The 22,507-nt window shown below is 45.7% G+C and overlaps 1 protein-coding gene and 1 long non-coding RNA gene across 2 annotated transcripts in view; both read right to left on the reverse strand.

Annotated features, from left to right (window-relative positions):
- The window catches only part of LOC135972807 (uncharacterized), a 348,625-nt gene that overhangs the window by 209,603 nt on the left and 116,515 nt on the right, over positions 1-22,507 (reverse strand). The gene's annotated exons all lie outside the window — the stretch shown is intronic.
- Positions 1,395-7,420, reverse strand: TSGA13 (testis specific 13). Its single transcript, XM_065551282.1, has 3 exons — positions 7,407-7,420; positions 4,707-4,822; positions 1,395-1,591 (listed from the first exon to the last, which is right to left on the reverse strand). Exons 1-3 carry the CDS (start codon positions 7,418-7,420, stop codon positions 1,395-1,397), a joined length of 327 nt encoding a protein of 108 aa, XP_065407354.1.

Genomic DNA, 22,507 nt, shown 5'->3' on the forward strand with positions numbered 1-22,507 from the left:
TAATATCCTGGTTCTGACACAGCTACAACAACACTGCATACACAGGAGGATATGACATACTAACAGTATCTGCTTAACATAGCTTACCTCTCCTGAGTTGTTCACTGTTTTGGCCTCTTGTTCACTTTTAACCCAGCATCTCATCCCACCTTCTCAACAGCATGCTCTTGGTGGAGTCAGTTAAGACACTAACATCTTGTCAAACCTCTATTCTACAGCAGGCCTCCCCTGTGTTATGACTAAAGTTAAGCATGCAGTCTGTAAGACATCTTAAGCCTTGTATCTTCTTGCAGTTCACCATTGGAAAAGATGCAATGCTTTCAAAATTCTTGAACCAAATGTAGTATTTCCATTCTATGTTTTGGGTGTGGGAGGACAGGGGGAAGAAGTGAGGGGTATTATTTAGGGTGACCAAATGTCCTGTTTTTATAGGGACAGTCCCGTTTTTTGGGACTTTTTCTTATATAGGCATCTATTACCCCCCACCCCTTGTCCCATTTTTTCACAGTTGCTATCCAGTCACCCTAGGTATTATTCAAACTCTCACATTCATAGATTCCAAGGCCAGAAGGGATCATTGTGATCATCTAGTCTAATTTCCTGTATAATACATGTCAGAGGATGTTCTTGAACTAATTCCCGTTTAACTAGACCATATAATTTAGAAAAACTGTCAGAGTCTTGATTTAAGTTTCCACCAATGGAGAATCCAAAACACCCCTATCTAAGTTGTTTCAATAGTTAAACAATCAGAGTGTTGTTGTTTTTTTTAAAAAAACATTGTCTTCCTAGGCTGAATTTAACTAGCTTCAACATCCAACATGCATTGGATGTTCTATCTTTGGCTGCTAGATTGCCCCCTACTCAAACTTTTGTTCCTCATGTAGGTATTTATGTTAAGATTTCTTCTTCTGTAAATGAGGGTGAAATGTGTTAACTCCCAGTGTTGCTATTTTTTTGATGTACTTCTCCCCACCCACAAACAAAGCCCTGGAGGGCTGGAGGACTAGAGCTATTTTATGAAACTGGAATCCGAACAAGTGCTCTGGGAGTAGATTTTCTTTCTTATAAAGAATGTGAGATGCTATTGGGAGCTCTGCCAGTCATGGGAGTTGACTTGGCTAAAGAATTCAATGTAATCCTAATGGCTGACTGCTGCTATAACAGTAAAGATGGAGCTGACAGTGCCCCCTTCTAAGGCAATGTTCATAGCCCAACAACTAATATTTTGTAACGACCCTTGTTCTTGGTCCCCCAAACATGTGCACTGCAGCATCATTCTCCACCGTAAACCCCAAATCATGCAACCTCTGTTAAAAGGTGTCTTTGCAGGGGGCAGCTGAAGTGGTTTGATGGCTGCATTCATCCAAATAGCAGGGACTCAATGGAAAGCTTTATTTGGAACTATCTACAAAAGAATTGCTTACTACCCACTGCGAGACTTTCCCACACTTGAAGCTGTTTTCCCCTGGTACGTTGACAGTGGGCTTTGCTTCAAAAAGGGAGGAAAGAGTTAATGGTTCCCACTGGCAGCTTGTTTCTCTTGTGGGCTTGCTGTTCTTTCTTGGAAGGGATTGCACTTCCTTTGTATCTACAACAAAGCACAAGGTGTTTCAGAGGGAGACAGAGTACACGAAAGGCTGATATACAGGGTGGCTCCTCTCTTCTCCAAATTATTCAGAGGTACCTTTTTAATCCCTTTCCTCCTCCCCTCAAATAAACCTCAGAGGGAGTAGGTTACAACTGGAGTCAAGAGCTTGCGGTACACAGACTAACTGGAGTTATAAATATACCAACCAATAATGCTTTGGTTGGGAACATACATTTATACGAGCCTTTCAAAAGTCTAATCAACGTTTACCAGCCCAAGTTCAAACACTACTTCCCACCTTCTACTGTGCTGTCTGGGGAGGGCAGTGGGAACAAAGGTGTTCTTTCTTGGGTTAAAAGAAACAAATTCAAAGTGGGTGAGTTGAACTTGGCAAGGCTGGGTAACACACAGAGCTAGCATCGAAGTAGCATACAACTTTTTGGCCATGTTCCCATGCTACCAGTGAGTGTTAAAGTCTCTTTTCTACTATTCCATCTGTCTTAGGTATTTATATGACCCCCATTAAAAAAGTATGCATGCCTCTCAGTCTTCAGTGTATTTAGCCTCACAACGTATGGGGAATTGAGGCACAGACCAACTAAGTAACTTGCTAGGGACCTGGACTCAGGTCTCCCAGTGGATTGGGCATTAGTCTGGGAGATGGATCATCCTTCCTCTCTGTTTAGGATCCTGGCACATCATGCTGTGGCCTCTTGTAGCAGTTCTTCCCCCATGAAGGCTCTAAAAGGGTTGATCCTGGCAGCATGGCACAGGGTGCAGCTCCTTGTCACAGCTCCAGTGGAGCACTCCCTCTTGATCACTAACCAGAGTGCTGAGAGGGGATCCAGCTATTGAATCCCCAGGTGTTTTAAGCCCATAGGGTCTAAATGGAGCCAAGGCACTGCCAGTGTCTTAGAGCTCTGGGGACCCTCTCAGGGTGCAGATCTTCTTTCTGACACCCTCTTACAAACCTCCACTCGAAGATGTGAGCTCTCTGGGTTACTTCTTCAAGGAGGCATGGGATAGGTTTAATGCTTAACACATACAACTGCTTTGCATGGGATTCTAAAACCCTATTGCTATTTCATAGCATGAGAAATACAGAGATCTATACAAAAATAATAAACCCTACCCTGCCTCAGTTTCCTCACCACTCCAGAGCATTCTTTAGGATGGGGGTCTGAGCTGTTGGGGGCCACCCAAGGTCCTTCAGCTCCAGTGCACGTCTTGGTTCTGCGACACATTTCTTCTCCCCATAGCTCACCACTGCTGACCTTGGCCACGCCAGCCCCTTCCTTCTTCCTGCCCAAAACTTCCTATGATCTCTCCAGGAGTCTTCCCCCCCCCCAAGAGTCTTTTTATAAATTGCTCTGTCACCTGTGTCTCTTCATTCTGCTCTTTATTATTTTCCACTGTCCAACCCCCCCAGCTAGCCCATTGTCCCACAGTGCTGCACCCTGACAAGGCAGTCATTGAGTTCCAACATCATCCCTGGTCTGACAAAGACATGACACATCCCTGCCAGCCCTGCCAGGTGGATTCCACATTTACCTAGAGGTATTCTGTGATACAGCAGTTTTCATACTAACAACTTCATAATATTATCCAGAAGTCGTAAGTTGTACAGAACAGAACCCTCAAATCATCACGCCCCCTCTATCTCCTCCCTTTGAATCACTCAGTCCTTTAGTGACTGTTCCCTCCTCTCAGGCTGGGGAAGAATCCCAGAGAACTGCTGGCTCTCCTTCCTGCTCTGATGGAAGAGGGTGCAAAGTGCTCTAGGGCAGTGTTTCTCAACCTTTTTGATACCAGGGACTGGCTTGTTACCCCCCTAAACTGCGTCAGGGAGATCTCAGGGACCGGCGCTGGTTGAAAGACCAGTCGTTGAGAAACACTGCTCTAGTGCATGGGACCACATTACTGAGGCTCCTTTCCAAACACCAGCTGCTACACAGAGGAGAGTCCTACTGATTTTCTGACCTCTGAAAACTTGCCATCAAAGCATGGGAGAGGGGAAACCCATTAAGCTTATCTTCCTAGAGGACACTCTGGTCAGCAGAGGGATTCCTGCTGGTCAGCTGTCTTCAGAAGGTGGATTGTCAGGAGGAGACCCCTGCTGGTGTTTCACCTAGACAGTATTTTAGTTGATGGGGAAGTCGTAGGCCTTGGGACCTTTCTTGGCAAGAGTTCTGGTTATTAGGTGCCTGGCTTTGTGCTTCTGAGGAACTTAGGTTGGGATCTGAGCTTGAGGAGATCAAATGGTACCTAGTGGGAGCTTTGAGATAAGGGGTCTGGGATTTGAGGAGGGGAGAATTAGAGGAGGGCAGGTGTGGGATGGAGACAAGGGGCATACTTACTTGCCAAGGGAGGCCACAAGGCCCCAAATTTCCCCATCAGCTGACTTGGACAGTAATTTGATATAGGTTAGGAAGGAAAACCTCTGGGGAACAGCACCATTTGAAGGTTGGAGGAGTGGCAACTGGTCTGGGAGGGAAGTGGTACAGTATCTTCAGGAGGAATTAGTTGTATCAGCTTGATGTTTGCAAATAAATTGACATTACTGCGATACATAATATGCTGGACTACTTCTTGCATGGCTGAAGAGAGATGTGGCTTATCAAACATTTAAGTAATGGAAGGGGGGAAATGAGCCTGTGTAACATGCTTACTAGTGGGTTGGCACATGCACAGGCATTGGTACTGGTGCTGACATAGCACAAGGGCCGCTCTTCTCATGGTAGTTTACTTTCTGGACTGTGGACAAACCCAGAACAAGAGCAGCTCTTAGATACATCAGCTCCATAAATTGCCCCTGTGAAAAATGTAAACACCAAGAGCAAATCCTGTACACAGCTACTCAGCTCTGGTTGTGTTTCTGTGGAAGCCAAGTGCATCACCCAACTGTAATGATTCAGTAATCTTTCTTCTTTTTAACAGAGGAGGGTTGGGTGGTGGGAGCATCTATCATACTTCCCTCTCCTCCCACCCAGACATGACCCATACCTACAAATGGGGATAGGGGAGGGAGGGCAGTGGCTTGGGCAGATGCTACTGAGCATGCTCAATACAAGCCAAGCAGCAATTCTGGGTGGGGGCATGTGTGGTAACTTCTTACCTAGTCTAGGGAAAGCTTGAAAGTGGAGATGGGGGTATAGCTTTAGCAATCGCCTCTCAGCATAGCTTTTGGAAAACTGTCCTTCAGTCTTAAAATCAGTGTCTGTGGAAAACCTGCTGTTTGGAATGGAAAAACGTACTCAGAAGAGCTGCACCAATTTATTCTTGAAGATCTCTGTAGCGAGCCCAAACACTGCATGGCTCAGTAAATGATATTGCTCTAAGACAGAGGTCCACCAAGTGTGGGGTGTGGCCCCCTAAGGGGCACAGCAGGGCCTGGGCCAGCCACCACAGAGGCGGGGAGGGAGCGCCACCCAGCCCTTCCCTGCCCCCAGCTCTGCTCCAGCTGCATCCCCAGCTCCTGGCCCCATCCCCAGTGTCAGTGCGGCTCAGCTCCTAGCCCAGTGACAGCCCCCAGCCTTGGCCGCAGCTCCATTCCCAGCTTGGGGTTGAGGCTGAGGGCAGGACTGGGAAAGGAGCTTCACCAGGCGGCGTGCCTGGCTTCTGGCCCCCACCAAAGCCCAGCTCACACCCCCGCCTTCAGCCTCGGTCCCACTCCTGGCCCCAGCCCCCCCTCTAGCTGTGGCCCCAGCCTCGGCCCCATTACCCCTGCTTGTGTCCTCCCCACGAGCCGCGGCCCCGGGGAGGCTGGGGAGGGGCGTGGACAGGGGAAAGTGGGGGCCCAACCCTCAAGTTTGGGGACTGCTGCTCTAAGATGAAGCATAACCCAATGCAAAATTCCTCTAGTGCATTAAGGGGTAGCAGCCTACTACTGCTGCCAGCCAGTGGAGTTATTCCTTTAGCTCAAGTCCCTGCGGTGCTGAAGGTCCCTAGTGGAATCCCTGTTGACAACCCATCTGGGGGAGGGCCTTGCACTACAGAAATTGTAAGTACAAGAAATTGTGCTGTAGAAAACAATACTACACTAACTCAGGGTGTGAAGGACTGGATGGTACCCTATAGGTCCCAATGATATAAGAATGCAGAGCTTGGATGTAATGACAAACCATGCAATCAGGGCCAAAGCATATGTGCAGAATTGTTCTCTTTGGCCACCTTGAATCATGCAAATAATTTTTTGCTGGTGATTAAATTTAACACACACATTTCATCTTCAAAACACTTTTTCTCCCTCCTCCATGGTAGCTTAGAGCCTTGCTACCTGTCCCAGGCTCGCTCCAACCTGAGAGTCACTGGAACAAAGAAGATACTGTAACTGTTCAGTCTAACAAGATGCACGTCTGACCCTAAGCACCTCTGTTTTCACACCCTACACCCTACTGCAATGATATTTGTACAACCTGTGCCTTGTGAGATATCATTTGAAAACTAACACCACACTGGTCAATAATATCATTGTGGGATATGTGTGACTATGCTACATATGGAGTTATGGATGTCCTCTGATTTTATGTTTTAAAGTCTGTATTTGAACACAACAGAAGCAGGACCGTCCAGATCTTGAATACAAATGAAGCCGCGTGACCAGTAACAATGGAATTACAATTTACATAGGCAGTAGATAGAACCATCAAAGCTCACAAAGCGGTTTGGGAGTCAGTCTGTCTAGATCATTGTACCTATTGGGTTCCAGGAAGTGGGTGGGCGGAAGCCCCCACTGCTAAAGGATCCACCCCCAGCCTAAGGGGAGGATCCACAGGACCTGAAAACCAACTGATTTTGGGGGACAACTAGGAGTGGTTACCCCGCTCCTGGCCTGAAGGGCTTAAAACAGCCAGGGAGAGGGCTGTGGCAGGGAAAAGCTAGGTTGATTGAGGAAGTAGCCGGAGCTGGGCTATGCCCCAGTCAGGCCCAGCTGGTCCCTATAAAAGGCTGTGAGCCAGAGGCCCAGAAGAAGTCTCTCTCTGCATTCAGGGAAAGAAGGGCCTGGCTACAGGGAGCTTAACCAAGTGCCTAGGGTGGAGCAGGGCTGGGGAAAGGCCAAGGGAGCCAGGGAGCTCTGGCCTAGGAAAGCCCCAGGCTGCAGGCCTGGTAAGGCCTATTAGGTACTGGGTTGCAGGGGGCAGCCCATGGGTAACCAGAGGCAGCAGGTCCAAACCCCTTTGCCTGTGATGAGTGGCTTATACTGCAGTCTGCCCCAGTGAATGGGGGGTTAGATAGAGATTGAGCAGTAGCCTAACATTGAGGTGAAGTGGGGATAGCGGGTGGGGGTTCCCCTGGGAGGGGGAGACCCAGAGCTGTGAGGGGTTATTGCCAGGAGGCAACACCCCAGACAACAGGGCACCAGGTCTGGGAAGGACATGGGGGCCAAGCAGTAGCAGGACACCAGCCTGCAGAGGGCGCTCTAACGGCTGGAGAGCTAATTCCTGAAGACGGCCAGCAGGAGGCGCTGCAGGGGAGAGTCCAGCACCCTTACAATCATAAAGAATTGTGTATTTGCTTGGCTAACCAGCGTGGTCATCATGCAGACACAGTGAAGGCATAGTTACATAAAAGGTAAACAAAGCCATCAAGCTAACAAGCGGCAGACGTAATGACTCATCTATCACTGGGGGATGGAGACTGCACCCCCAGGAAGCCTTCCTGCTTCTTGAAGCAGGGTCTCATGAACTTTAAGAGAGATGCTTTTCAAAGGTTTACTGGACTATAAAGAGAGGGGCAGTGAACCCCTAAGTTTTCTTCCACTTAAGAAGACAAGGGAAATCAGCACCTCATACTTCTGTGGAAGGTCCTGACTGACGGATGGTCAGCCATGGTGGACCAAGAGTAATTGATGAGCAAAACCATTTTAAACAAAGACTGTACCTTGCTAGATTGTTTTAGACTATTAGATGCAGGTTTTCACTTGTAGTTCTTTTATTTGGCATCATTCAACCTATGTCCTCTCATGAATAAATTTGTTTTATTTTAATCTAACCCCCCCCCCCAGTACTGTGTTTGAATTGAAGTGATTGTTAACTCCAGCTAATGTGGCAAGCTGCTGGGTATGGTCTCTTTAAAGGAACAAACAAACCTTATTATTTCTCTGAGTGGTTGAGGAGAGGTCTGAACACTTCAAGTAGATGGTTTTGGGGAAATTCAGGACTAGGGGTGGGTGGGTGTTGGGTTCATTTGGCTAGTAGTAGGCAGAGACCAGCATGTGGCTGTAGTGTAATAACCAGGCTGATGGAATCAGAATTAATGAACCATGGCTGCTTGTCACACAGACATTTAGCACATGCTTGTATGCTGGCGGGGAGCATCTAGACTAGTGAGCTAAAGCAGCAGAGCATTTTAAAGCAGCTAGGGATACGGGGCAGGTGGTGACACAACCTCTCACTGGTCTGGATTGCACCTCAACATGTGACACCATGTCACTGGACTGACAAGGACCAGCGAGCAAAGAAATGGGGCATTGACTTCACCTGAACTGCAGTGATTTCCCAACCTTTCCCTCAGCAAAACTTGTGTCTGGTCCAGTCAGCTGGTTCTGTTGTGTCTTCAGTGGGGGTAAATGAAGCTGACTCCTGGCATCGATCCCCTTTGGGAGAAATGGAAAAGAAACAAGATCTGCCTACATGTAGGTTGCAAGGGGAGTCCTAAAAATTGGCCCGTAAGAGGAGAGGCAAATGCCTTGCAGTCAGCAAGGAGAACTTAAGAAGGTCATGACCCAGGGAAGAGAAGGTGTGTTAAGCAGGAGTCTCTCAGAGAAAGTAAAAGCAAATACAGTGAATGCTCAAAGGTGGAGAAAAAGGCTGAATTGTTATAAAGCCAAAGATTGTGTATTGCTAATGACAACCTCAAAAATAATGAGTCAGGCTTGCAAAAATCGTGAGATTTATTTATTTTTAAATCTCATGATTTCAAGTCCATGTTGAGTTCTCTTTAATCTGTCTTCTGGTTTCTGCGCCTTTGGGGTACACTTGCTGCATGTTTCTAAGGTTTTCATTTGCATCCATGAGGGCTTGAAACTTACGTTTTGAAATATGAAAGTTGAGATTCTCATGTAATTGTACGAATGGAGGAGCTGGGGCATTAGGAAAAACACCAAATATTTGAGACTCGTGACAAAACTGAGGATATTTCATTCCAACTCCTTGTCCACATTGCTGTCCAACACCACATGCTCAATTAAAAATTCCTGGCACCTTTGCGGTGCCTTTCAGACAAGGATCTCAGGCCCAGTCCTCAAAGGTATTTAGGCATTTAATGCCTATTGAAATCAAAAGGAATTAGTCACCTAAATATCTTTGAGGCTCTGGGCCTCAGTGCTTTCCAGCCAAACCACCAGTTTTACTCATTTGCTCTCTCTTGATGACCAGTTCATGCAAACATTTGAACCTGTGTGTTGTTCACAAACTGGTCACTAAGACTATTTGCTATTGTGGTATTTGACTGCTGACCTATATCACATGATGTTGTTCCTGCTCCCTGATTGGAAGACCACATGCAAATAAATAGGCAGGACGTGTACATGAACAAAAACCTGGTCATGCCAAGATTCATGAACAGCAAATGAAAACAAGCATTGATATGGTGAAAGAGAAAAAGTATTTGGAACCTTAGTGTTTGCGCGAACACACACACACACACACACACACACACAAAGTGTATACACTTTTACTCCTAGAGGTGGAGAAGGGAAAGAAAGAGGTATGGGGGGTAGTGCTGTCTTACCAGTTAACTTTTGGGAAGCACTTAAATACTATGGTGGTGGGAGCCAAATAAATACCTAGATATTTATGTTTAGCTACATATCAATATTATCTCTATTTTACAGATGGAGAAAATGAGGCACATTAGATTAAGTGACTTGCCCAAAGTCACATCGGGAATTAGTGGTATTGATAAGACTTGATCCCAAGAACCCTGACTACCCATCCTCTGCTCTAATCATTGGATATTATTACTTCTTCATCATTAGAGGTCCAGGGTTGCAGCTTTGAAGTCTCAGCATTACAAGGACCATGTCCTTTCCCAGGTTAAAAATTAGCAGTGAAATGTTTTACCCTTCCTAAGTGCTCTTTGCAGAAAAACTTCATGGGGGTGTCCTTTCTGTGACTGAAATTCAGGTCAGGAAGGGGATTATTAGTCACGATCAGTGTTGTCTTGTCTTGATTGAACTCTGAAGATCTGCACATAAGTTTGATGTATCTCTTGCGGCCATCGAGATAGTCTTGAAATTTAGCGTCAGTCAGTGGCACAAAGTACTTCGCCTGTACAGGGGCAAAGTGGGATGTCTGGGTTAGAAGTGCCACCTCCCTGTATCCCAGGATATAATTGCTATTAAATTCAATGAAAACTGCATTTCAGAAAAAAATTGCTCCCCACTGCCGGACAGAATGAAGCCATGGTGATACATACAAACATCACACATAAGAAGCCACTAACTGCCTCCTTATGGGTGTGTAATGACCCCCAATAACCTCCACATCAGTGCGGAGGATCACAGGGTTTGAACCTCAGAACTTTAGTACTACAGTTAAGCATTGGAACAAATTGCCGAGGGAGATTGTGGAATCTCCGTAATTGGAGATTTTTTAAGAGCAGGTTAGACAAACATCTGTCAGGGATAGTCTAGATACTTAGTCCTGCCTTGAGTGTTGGGGACTGGACTATAAGACTTCTTGAGGTTCCTTCAAGTCCTTTGATTCTATGATACAACATAGACCACTTGAGCTAAGGAAGAAACCCCCTCAGCTGAGATCAGTAAGAGTCTTATCTACTAGTGAAGCAATTAATAGAGGGGAGACACATCACATAGATTCTGGATCAGGGGAGCAGACCATGGTATTCAATACTATATGTGAGACAAAGGTAACATCTAACTGTGTCAGGTTGGCTGGGAATATATTAAGCTTGACTTACACAGTTATATTTGCTGCAAGAAGTTACAAGGTGCTTTCCATCTCTGGCATAGTAACTCAGGCAGGAGTTCTACCAGGCTGTAGGGGACTCACACCTATTGTTACTCACACCTTCTTGTCAACTGTTGGAAATGGGCCATCCTGATTATCACTACAAAAGTTTTTTTTTCTCCTGCTGCTAATAGCCTACCTTAATTGATTAGTCTCGTTATAGTTGGTATGGCAACCCCCATTTTTTCATGTTCTCTGTGTATATATATCTTCCTACTGTATTTTCCACTGCATGCATCTGATGAAGTGGGTTTAGCATACGAAAGCTTATGCCCAAATAAATTTGTTAGTCTCTGAGGTGCCACAAGGACTCCTTGTTCTTTTTTATGATGTCAACACTTGCCCAGGGGGAACAGGACCCACAGCAATAGGCTTGTAATGCTTGAATTTTAATGCTCGTGTAGAAAGTAGTGTTGGTTACAAAGTGGTTCACTTACCAGTTTGGGATGGTAACAATACTGCTCCTCATTTTGTAGAAAAAAACGGCTCATGTTCTTCTAAATCAAACTATGAAATTAAATAATATCATTTATTATCTGGATCCCCAAATCCCTCTTCTCATCAGGCAGAGCAGTGCTAATATGATAGCCACTATCTTAGCCAACAGACAGGGCATTTTACCAGGGACTCCAACACAGAAAACATGAGCGACTACAGCTTGAGCTCTAGTCAATATTTTATAGCTGCTAGTTGCAATGATTCATATCCTCTGTGGATCAGGCACAGCGGGAGATCGGTAACACAGGTCTGTCGCATCTTACATGCATTTAACATGCGCGATTTCAACTTTACGCAGTCGGCAAAAACAAAAACAAAAAAAAAAGAGAAAAACAACAATTTTAATACTATACCTGTAGTGTGGGCGATTTTGCCCGCCATTGAACTCAATGGAGTTTTGGCTATACGCGGTTTTCGCTTTACGCGCTAACCGCGGAACGGAACCCCCGCGTAAGATGAGACAGACCTGTACACACTCACCAGTAGGCTACACTAGCCTCTGTGGCTACAGTGTTCAGCAGACCAGGCTAGCAATGTAAATATGTCCACCTAAATTACTGCCAATGGTCAAGACATTTTTCTTCTGTTTAAGAAAACCTTTGGTTACACTTTATATTATGGTTCCATTAATAAGTAGGTTACACCTGGGTCATAAATAATTAGATGTTTAAATAAATGATTAATCAATTGCTATAAATTGATCAATAGGTTGCTTACAACCATAGCTTACACCTTTTGACTCCTTCTTCTTTCCACTTCCCTATCTGGAGTTGGCGACTTTTATAGCCTTCTTACAAAACTTATGATTGTATCCCAGACTATCATCCAGATTGGTCTCTCTGAGGTTGGTTTATATCTGGTCCATCTATTAAGTCATTAGTCTATCAAGTCTCCCCCTTGGTTGTCTTCTATCCCACAAATGTTGCAAAAGCCATCCAACCAATATAGCTCTCAGGTTTCTGCTGCATGTGACCATACCAACATAGCCTATCTTCCCTCAACTTGTCTTCAATTGGAGCAACCTGCATTAGGCCCCTTACAAACCTCATTTTGTTTCCTATCATGGAGTGTCCAACCATTTGACCAATTCAACGGAGGAGAGCATACTGATTGCCAAGTCTTTGTTCCATAGATTAAGATAGAATCTATAAAACTGTAATTCGACCTCTCTTTTAACTTTATAGGCATATTTTTGTCACAGAGAACTGAGATCAGCTCAAGTCATTTGCACCAAGCAGCTTTAGTACAATGCCAGGCATCTCTAGGGCTAGGTCTACACTACCCGCCTGAATCGGCGGGTAGAAATCGACCTCTCGGGGATCGATTTATCGCGTCCCATCGGGATGCGACAATCGATCCCCGAATCGACGCTCTTACTCCACCAGCGGAGGTGGGAGTAAGCACCGTCGACAGAAAGCCACAGAAGTCGATTTTGCCGCCGTCCTCACAGCGGGGTAAATCGGCTGCGATACGTCGAATTCAGCTACGCTATTCACGTAGCTGAATTTGCGTATCTTAAATCGACTCCCCCCTGTAGTGTAGATGTACCCTAAGGAAGGCATCATTGTCAGCAACCGTTGATCCTAGGTATTTAAATTATTTCACTCATCTAAGCTCTTCCCTTGTGATATCTTTAGGAGGTATCCTCTATAACACCTTTGACTGATGTGTATAAAACCATCTAATGCACACCCCACACACACACACTACTCATGTTGGTACCAAATTTTAAAATGTGCATTAATCATTTATTAACCCTTTACAAACTATTTAGAAATGGAAACTTAACATAAAGTGTGATCAAACCTTCTGTCTAAAGTTAATATTTTCCCCATCATATTTTACAAACAATATTTATATGGAAATGGATCTTTGTTTCTTTGCCTTTCATCTACTGCTGCCTATTATACTATAATCTTTCATTTATATAGCATCTTTCAACTCAAAGGATTTCAAAGCACTACACAAACTGTGTATGTCACAATCATTTCACTCACCATGTAGGTATGGCCACCTCTGTGGTGTAAGGTGGTGGCTGTTTAACTGCACACAGCAGTTTAGGACTGTAAGGGTTTGTCTACATTACCTGCTGGATCGACGGGCACCTCTTGATCCAGCAGGGGTCGATTTATCAGGTCTAGTCCAGACACGATAGATCGACCGCTGAGTGCTCTCCCATCGACTCTGGTACTCCACCAGGGCGAGAGGTGCAGGCGGAGTCAACGAGAGAGCGTCAGCCGTCAACTTACCGCAGTGAAGGCACCGCAGTAAGTAGATGTAAGTATGTCGACTTCAGCTATGTTATTCATGTAACTGAAGTTGCGTAACTTAGATCGATTCCCCCCCCCCCCCCCAGTGTAGAGGGCAACAATTTTCAATCATTATTGACCTATGCTGCATTCAAACTTGTGATCTATAGGCTAGATTCTATGCCTACTGAAGTCAATTACAAACTTTCATTGACGTAAATGGATCAACTGCTATAAGTGAATGATTCTATAATCCATCACAAATCCCTTGAGCTATCCAGTCCACTCAGATTTTATTAAACTTCTTTTATCTCCCACAATATAACAATTCTCCATATATTAACCGAATTCTAACCAAAACACGATTGTCTTTGAGAAAGCCGAAAGACATTGGCGTAATGTACCTATGAGGACATGCAGGGAATGTCATAGTTCCAGGGGAATGAGAAGACCTTATGGCTGGTGGTTTGTCTATTTTGAAAATGTTTATGGCTAAACCTGATGCAGATCGGATGCCAGGGGGTGACTTGGAACATTGGTTACCCTCCGGTGCCATTTCTAAATCAGGGATTATGACGTTCCTGTACCATCTTTTCTTTGGACCTTGAAGACAGTGGTGAGGTAACATCTGCTAGTGGTGAGAACCAAGAACTCCTGAATTCTTATTCCAGCTTTGCTAGTGGTTTATGGTGTAATCTTGGATAAAGTCACCTAACTCCTCTCTGCCACCATATCTCCATCTGTAAAATGAGGATAATACCTACCTCATGAATCATAGAATCATAGAATATCAAGGTTGGAAGGGACCTCAGGAGGTCATCTAGTCCAACCCCCTGCTCAAAGCAGGACCAATTCCCAACTAAATCATCCCAGCCAGGGCTTTGTCAAGCCTGACCTTAAAAACCTCTAAGGAAGGAGATTCCACCACCTCCCTAGGTAACCCATTCCAGTGCTTCACCACCCTCCTAGTGAAAAAGTTTTTCCTAATATCCAACCTAAACCTCCCCCACTGCAACTTGAGACCATTGCTCTTTGTTCTGTCATCTGCCACCACTGAGAACAGTCTAGAGCCATCCTCTTTGGAACCCCCTTTCAGGTAGTTGAAAGCAGCTATCAAATCCCCCCTCATTCTTCTCTTCTGCAGACTAAACAATCCCAGTTCCCTCAGCCTCTCCTCATAAGTCATGTGCTCCAGCCCCCTAATCATTTTTGTTGCCCTCCGCTGGAAATAATTAGTTAAGATTGGTAAAGCACTGATGGCAGGACTAGTTGGAACACATGAACCTACAGGCAGAGAGTGAAGGATAGAGAGGGACATGGACTGACCTTAAATCATATTTCCTTCATCAGTATATCACCACAGTATCTAAAAACTGTGGAAGAGGAATGATGGCACAGTGATTAGGGCACTAGTTTAGGACTCGGCAAACCTGTATTAAATTCCCTGCTTCCCACAGACGTCCTGTGTGACTCGTAGTGTCTCCGTGCCTCAGTTTCCCATCTGTAAAATGGGGAAAATAGGTCTGCCCTACTTCACAGGTGGTTTCAGGGTAAATACATTAAAGATTGTGAGGTGCTCAGATGCTACTGTGATGGGAGCCATGTACAATGAGGAGGATAGACAAGGAGTTACTCTTGCTCATGGCCGCAGTACTACTTTACACTGCTCTCAGGGAGGCAAAACATGACTTGTAGAGTGGCTGTTTCTCATACCCGTCCACTCCCTTCTTCTGTCTCCCCCACCCCCAGAGTACATCGTCTCTCCTCCAAATGGTGCACAGCTGAGCTCCAGCATAGTGGCTGCAGGGGCCAATGGCTGCTCACACAATACTCATTGAAGTGCCTGAGTAAGGGCCGGGTGGGACTGGCCCCTTTGCATTTACCGTCTACTACAATGTGTCCACCACGCCGTACAATCGCAAAAGCAACTGCATTTTAGCCACATTAGGTTCTCATACAGGTGCTCCAACCAAAGGACAATATGGCTGTTTTAACAGCCTTTGGCCTTGTCCAAACCAGCCAGCCAGCCCTTGGTATTACCCAAGCTGGCCTCAAGCAAGTTTAAAGTGTTTGCAAATGGGCTAGTGTGAACACAGGGAAGGCGGTTTCCCTGGTAGAAAGAAGCTGCAACTTCCTCATAAATAGTAGGCCAGCAGCACCCAGAAAGTGATGACACTGGCTAGGGTGAGAGCAGAGAACATGCTGGTTCAGGGCATTGCCTCAGCAGCACCCACCAGCAAGGCTCAGGGAGCCCAGACCAAAAATGAAAGCTAAACCATGAGGGAGGACAGCAGCAAGACTACCTACTTTCCCGCAGGGTGAATCCAGCTGCTGGGGGTTCATGTAATTTACAGTTGCCAAGGTAGGTGGGGCCATACACCTCTCTCTAACAATAAGTAACATGTTCCTCCTCACCTGCTGGTCAAACAACACTGAATGGGCATTGAACAAGGGTGTCTTTCAGGTGCTGCCCCTTTAAAAGGAAGCAGCTGGTCTGTTGGGGTCTGAAAGTTCATTCCATGGCAGTTTGAAATAGCAGGTGAGCAGTTCAGACAACAGAGGGAGGAGCAAAAACTCCAGAGAGAAAAATAGAGGCTCCCGGGAAAAGAATTCAGAGGGGAAATAAGAAAAAGAGAGAGAACTCAGTTGCTGAGAAACCAATTGGATGATGAAAGGTGCAGAGCCCAGAGAGATATTTGAAAATACAGTGGGAGACCAAGGGAAAAGGGGGAACACAGAAAAAGAAAATGTCTGAGGGCCAAATTTTGTCTTCATTTAGACCCCACTTAAGTTAACAGTTCCACGAGGGTAACTGACAGAATTAGATTATACTTACTTGGATTTACTCATTTTTCCTGGCACATTTAAATAACTTTGCTTCTTTTTTTAAAAAAAATCTCCCATATCCCTGTATTTTTAAAACAGAAATGAGCACTGCTGAAAAGTACCAGATTGCCAGCTCGGAAGTCCTATATTTATCCATGTAATATGGACAGGCCCAGGAACCAGCAGTACAATCTTCCTCATACTATTCCCCAACCAACCCCTAGGGAGGAGGAAATATTTCACACTAGGCATTGGATTTTATGCTGGGAAAGCCACTAAAGAGGCCAAAAAGTATCTGTTGTGTTGCTGATATTTGTCATTGTGCTGGGGATGTGGACATGTGCCTGGAGGCAATTGAACCGAGAACCTCCAATGCATTTATCCTGTTTTGATGTAATACAGGTATAACACACGTCATGGGTGGCTCTCTGACTTCCAGTAGTGTCTGGAGCACTTTGACATTTATGAATTTGATTCTGGCTTTGAGCTGAGGGAGAAAAGGGCCTTTTAAATCCAGCTGTCCCAGGTTCAATCCCTGCCTCTGGCACCTCATCATATTATTACACAATGCAGAGACCTCCGAGTCCGGGGGGGAGAGGTTGTTTTGACTCTCTCACTTGTTTACTCAGAGACAGAATGTTGGTCCCAGAAGGTTCTATGACAGTTGGAAGTGACAGTTCCAGCCCCACCTGCAGGGGGCGGTTCTGAGCCAAGAACACAGCGTGAAATGCCAATAACATTACCTCAGAATATAGGGATAGTTGTGACCAGTTTATTTCATGCTGGCTTCCAGGCCAAGATTTGCTCACTAATGTCCGTCTCTAGGCTTCATGCATTGCTATTTCCACAGATGTGCCAGCCTTTGATACAACAGTGGGGGAAACTGATTAGGATTAAAATTTTGCCTGATCCTGGCATAAGGATTCCTATGTATTAATTCTCTACACCCCTTGCTTCCTGCTACTCAGAATAATGCAATTGTGGACAAAGCTTGTGACGTTAGAAGGAGACTTGGTCCTGGAGCCAGCAGCTTCAGACCATTACAGCATCAAATTTTCATGGGAAAAAGTAGTAGATAGTGATTATGGCCTGGGAGTGCTTAGATAAGAAGTAAGAATGTCCGTAGTGGGACAGACCAAGCTGTTGCAAAAAAAAAAAAGTGAACATCATTCTGGGATGTATTAGGAGGAGTGTTATAAGCAAGACACGAGAAGTAATTCTTCTGCTCTACTCCGCGCTGATTAGGCACCACATTTCAGGAAAGATGTGGACAAATTGGAGAGTCCAGAGAAGAACAACAAAAACAATTAAAGGTCTAGAAAACATGACTTATAAGGGAAGATTGAAAAAATTGGGTTTGTTTAGTCTGGAAAAGGGAAGACTGAGGGGGGACATGATAACAGTTTTCAAATACATAAAAGGTTGTTACAAGGAAGAGGGAGAAAAATGGTTTTTCTTAACCTCTGAGGATAGGACAATGGGATTAAACTGCAGCAAGGGAGGTTTAGATTGGACATTAGGAAAAACTTCCTGTCAGGATGGTTAAGCACTGGAATAAATTGCCTAGGAAGGTTGTGGAGATTTTTAAGAGCAGGTTAGACAAACAACCTGTCAGGACTGGTCTAAATAATAGTCCTGCCATGAGTGCAGGGGACTGGACTAGATGACCTTTCAAGGTCCCTTCTAGTCCTATGATTCTATGATTTTGGGGGCCTCGCTGTTTTATTTTAAACTTGGCTTCTCATACTAAGGGAAGGATTTGGAACTAAAATCATTTGTTGCTATGGAAAAGTAAGAATTTGCCATATAGTTGCATGATGGATGTGAATATACATTTGAATAAAGGTAGAACTTTAACAAGATTTGAATATGCTGACTTCAATAACATTACCCACTGAGTGTGTCGTCAAGTGGACTACACTATATGGCTATCTGCAGGTGTTGGGGCTTCTTGTATTTCCATTGAAAAAAACCAAGGACAAATTAAATGTACATAAAGCTTATGACATTTCAGGTATGTCCCCTAACAAGAGGAATGTTCATGCAGAATTTCATATCAATGAGACTGCATTACTAAAATCACAAATGGAATAAAGTTTGATTTTCAATCTCAGGGCAAACTTCATTGGAAGTAGAACCTCAAGAATCAATGAGTATTTGAATTTGCGTGGGAGCATCAAATAGAATTAGTATAGTAGTGATGTATGCAGTGTAGTTATAGCTGTGTCAGTCCCAGGATACTAGACAGACAAGGTGGGTAAGTTCATATCTTTTGTTGGACCGACTTCTTTTGTTGAGAGAGACAAACTTTTGAGCTGCACATTTAGCTGTGATGGTTGGTGTTCCTTTCCCAGACCTGAAGAAGAGCTCTATGTAGCTCAAAAGCTTGTCTCTCTCACAGATAGAAGTTAATCCAATAAAAGATATTACCTCACCCACATTGTCTCTATGGTTGCGACTCTCTATAGTTTGAGTCGCAAGACTGAGGTCCCAGTTATGCTGGTATGCCCTGAATGTGATATTTGGACATTGGACTATAAACTATGAACTATTTCTGAAGGAACTCTTTGCAACTACAAAGCTCACCATCCCTGCTATGAATCTGCACCTAAATTAATTGAACGCATGTCTGCATGTATCTTGATCTTTTTACCATACTCTCTCTCTTTCGTTTTTTAATAAATTTTAGTTTAGTTAATAAGAATTTGCTGTAGTGTGTATTTGGGTAAGATCTGAAACATTCATTAACCTGGGAGGTAATATGTCCGATCCTTTGGAATTGGTAGAACCTTTTTTTTTGTATGATGAAATAAGATTTTCAGAAATCATCATATTTGATGCAGGGCCGGCTCTAGGTTTTTTGCCGCCCCAAGCAAAAAACTTTTTGGCTGCCCCCCACCCCAGCCCTGGGCTCTTACCCCCCACACCAGTGCCCCCCACACCCGCACCCCCTGCCGCCCCAGCGCTGGACTCCCCCCCACCAGTGCTGACTCCACCCGCTCCCCCCCGCCTCCAGCCGGTCCAGCACTGGCAGGGTCGGGGTAAGCAGCGGGGCTCCCGGGCCGCGCCTCAGCCCAGGGTCCCGCCAGCCAGGGCTCCCACCTCCAGGACCAGCCGGGACCCGGGAGGGCAGAGCCAGGGGACCGCCCCTGCAGGGGGCTGAGGAGCCCGGGCAGGGTAGCCCCAGAGGGAATGGAGCCCCAGAGAGCGGGACACGGGCCCTACACGGCAGCGCCCCGCCCTCTATGGCCCCACTGCTGCTGCTGCTTCTGGCCACCCTGCCGCATTCCCTGGGCGGCTTGGGCCGCTTCACCCAGCCCTGGCTGCGGTGTTGGGGGGCGGCCGCCCTGCAGGCAGCTCCATGTGCCCCGCAGGGTAGCCCCCAGCCTGAGTGTCCCCCGCTCGGAGCCTGCCTGGCCCAGTCACAAGGTGCGGACGCTGGTCCCCCGCGACGCGAACTGCAGCGGCCCCAGGGCGCCCCCCGTGCACAACGTACTGCCCCAAAGCAAAAAAAAAAAAAAAGATGGCCTGAATGCCGCCCCTGAAAATGTGCCGCCCCAAGCACATGCTTGGTTTGCTGGTGCCTAGAGCCGGCCCTGATTTGATGTGGGTAACTGGATGGAGGCCTGAGGCTGGATCACTTTAAGGGAACTGTGTTGTTTGGACTTCTGAGTAACTAGTAAGGTAATAAAGAAGCTGTTTTATGCTGGCTTGGTAAATCTAAGAGTATGTCTACACTATGAAATTAGGTCAATTTTATAGAAGTCAATTTTTAGAAATAGATTTTATACAGTCCATTGCCTATGTCCACACTAAGCGCATTAAGTCGGCGGAGTGCATCCTCACTACCGTGGCTAGCATCGACTTACGGAGCGGTGCACTGTGGGTAGCTACCCCACAGTTCCCGCAGTCTCTGCCGCCCATTGGAATTCTGGATTAAGTTCCCAATGCCTGATGGAGCAAAAACATTGTCGCGGGTGGTTTTGGGTACATGTCATCAGTCTCTCCTCCCTCCGTGAAAGCAACGGCAGACAATTGTTTCACGCCTTTTTTCCTCGCAGACGCCATACCACGGCAAGCGTGCAGCCCGCTCAGCTCAGCTCACCAACACCGCCGCTGTTGTGTCCTGGGTACTTCTGTCAGCAGACGGTGCAGTAGCACTGCTAACTGTCATCCTACACCACTTTTGCTGCAACTCTGCTCCGCTGCTATTGCCTCGATAGCCAATTTCTTCATGTTGTCTGTCATGGGCTCCCGGATACGTGTGTTCTTCCTCAGGAACTGTGCGTGGTGCTAACTGTCATCCTCCACCACTTCCGCTGCAACTCTGCTCTCCTGGTGCCATGAATCCACCTCGCAGGTCCTCTCGTTGTTCTGTATAAATATCGATTCTTGCGGCATCTGTCGTCATCCACCGATTCCGCTGCAACTCTGCTTTCCTGTTGTCCTTCAGACGCCATACCACGGAAAGCATGGAGCCCGTTCAGCTCACCACTGCTGTTGTGAGCATTGTAAACACCTCGCGCATTATCCTGCAGTATGTGCAGAACCTGCAAAAGCAGGCGAGGAAGCGACGACAGCGCAAACACGATAGTGATGAGGACATGGATACAGACTTCTCTCAAAGCACGGGCCCTGGCAATTTGGACATCATGGTGGTAATGGGGCAGGTTCATGCCGTGGAATGCCGATTCTGGGCCCAGGAAGCATAGTGTTGCAGGTCTGGGATGATTCCCAGTGGCTGCGAATCTTTCACATGCGTAAGGGCACTTTCATGGAACTTTGTGACTTGCTTTCCCCTGCCTTGAAGCACAAGAATACCAAGATGAGAGCAGCCCTCACAGTTGAGAAGCGAGTGGTGATAGCCCTGTGGAAGCTTGCAATGCCAGGCAGCTACCGGTCAGTTGGGAATCAATTTGGAGTGGGCAAATCTACTGTGGGGGCTGCTGTGATCCAAGTAGCCAACGCAATCATTGAGCTGCTGCTATCAAGGGTAGTGACGCTAGGAAATGTGAAGGTCATAGCTTTATGGGGATTGTCTGCCCCATTCTTTGCAGTTCACCCTGAGTGACCACAGTTGGTCCCACTAGGACCCCGGTCACAACATGGGAAAGACCTCATTTAAAAAAAAAAAACAGAAGTAAGGAGGGCAATTAATTAGCAGTCTAAAAACAAAATATTTATGCTCCCTAAAATAAGTAAATGGGTCAGTAAGATGAAAACCAAAATGTCTAAGCTAACCGAAATAGAGGGAGAACACCCAGAAAATCATTTACTACAAACAAAACATAGTAAAAGCTTTGTTATCTGGAATGGTTGGGGAAATGGGGGGTGCTGGTTAGACAAAGATTCCGGTTAACTAAGAGTTATACTTACCAATGGATTACCAATTTTCAAAGAATTAGAATTCAATACAATTAACAAACATTCCTATTCTTTCCCTTTTCAAGACGTGGACAAATATCTATTTTCTGTTTTAATGTCAACACAACTGTCTTATTCTTCTCTCCTTTGCTTTTCGCTGGTATTTTGGATGCCATAATGGTAGGGTGGCTTTGATATTTTATGATAAACATAGGACAATACACCGAGTAATAAACCGACCAATCACAATGGCAGATACAAACGGAAAGAACAGCATTCGGCTCTTCTTGGATAACTCGAGCATAGTCCGTGTGCTCTCGGAAATACCTGGGTCCCGAATAGCTTTGGCATCAGTCCCAGTTACTAGTTTGAAGATTTGTATTGGGAGATATCAGAAATGCTGGTTTCCAGAGCTTTCCAGTTGGTAAAGTGCCAGATAACAGCAAAGAAAATAAATACAAAATGTAAAAAGAAGGTTAAAAAGTAGGTCAAGCGGGAACAAACATGCCCAACAGGGATTCGCTTGGTTTACAAAGTAATCAAGCCAAGCCAAAAATATGTAACACAACGTATAATAAAGAACAGGAGTACTTGTGGCACCTTAGAGACTAACAAATTTATTAGAGCATAAGCTTTCGTGGGCTACTGCCAACTTCTTCGGATGCATATCATGCAGTAGCCCACGAAAGCTTAAGCTCTAATAAATTTGTTAGTCTCTAAGGTGCCACAAGTACTCCTGTTCTTTTTGCGGATACAGACTAACATGGATGCTACTCTGAATCCTTCCTTAGAGGTTTTTAAGGTCAGGCTTGACGAAGCCCTGGCTGGGATGATTTAGTTGGGGATTGGTCCTGCTCTGAGCAGGGGATTGGACTAGATGACCTCCTGAGGTCCCTTCCAACCCTTATCTTCTATGATTCTATGATTCTATGTAGAGGTTTGCTGTGTAATTTTGGACGTGTGGTCCGCCCTATGCTCATTCCCTGTGCTTGGGTGTGATCAACTCA

The sequence above is a fragment of the Chrysemys picta genome, chromosome 1 (genome assembly GCF_011386835.1).
Source record: "Chrysemys picta bellii isolate R12L10 chromosome 1, ASM1138683v2, whole genome shotgun sequence".
Lineage (NCBI taxonomy): Eukaryota > Metazoa > Chordata > Testudines > Emydidae > Chrysemys > Chrysemys picta.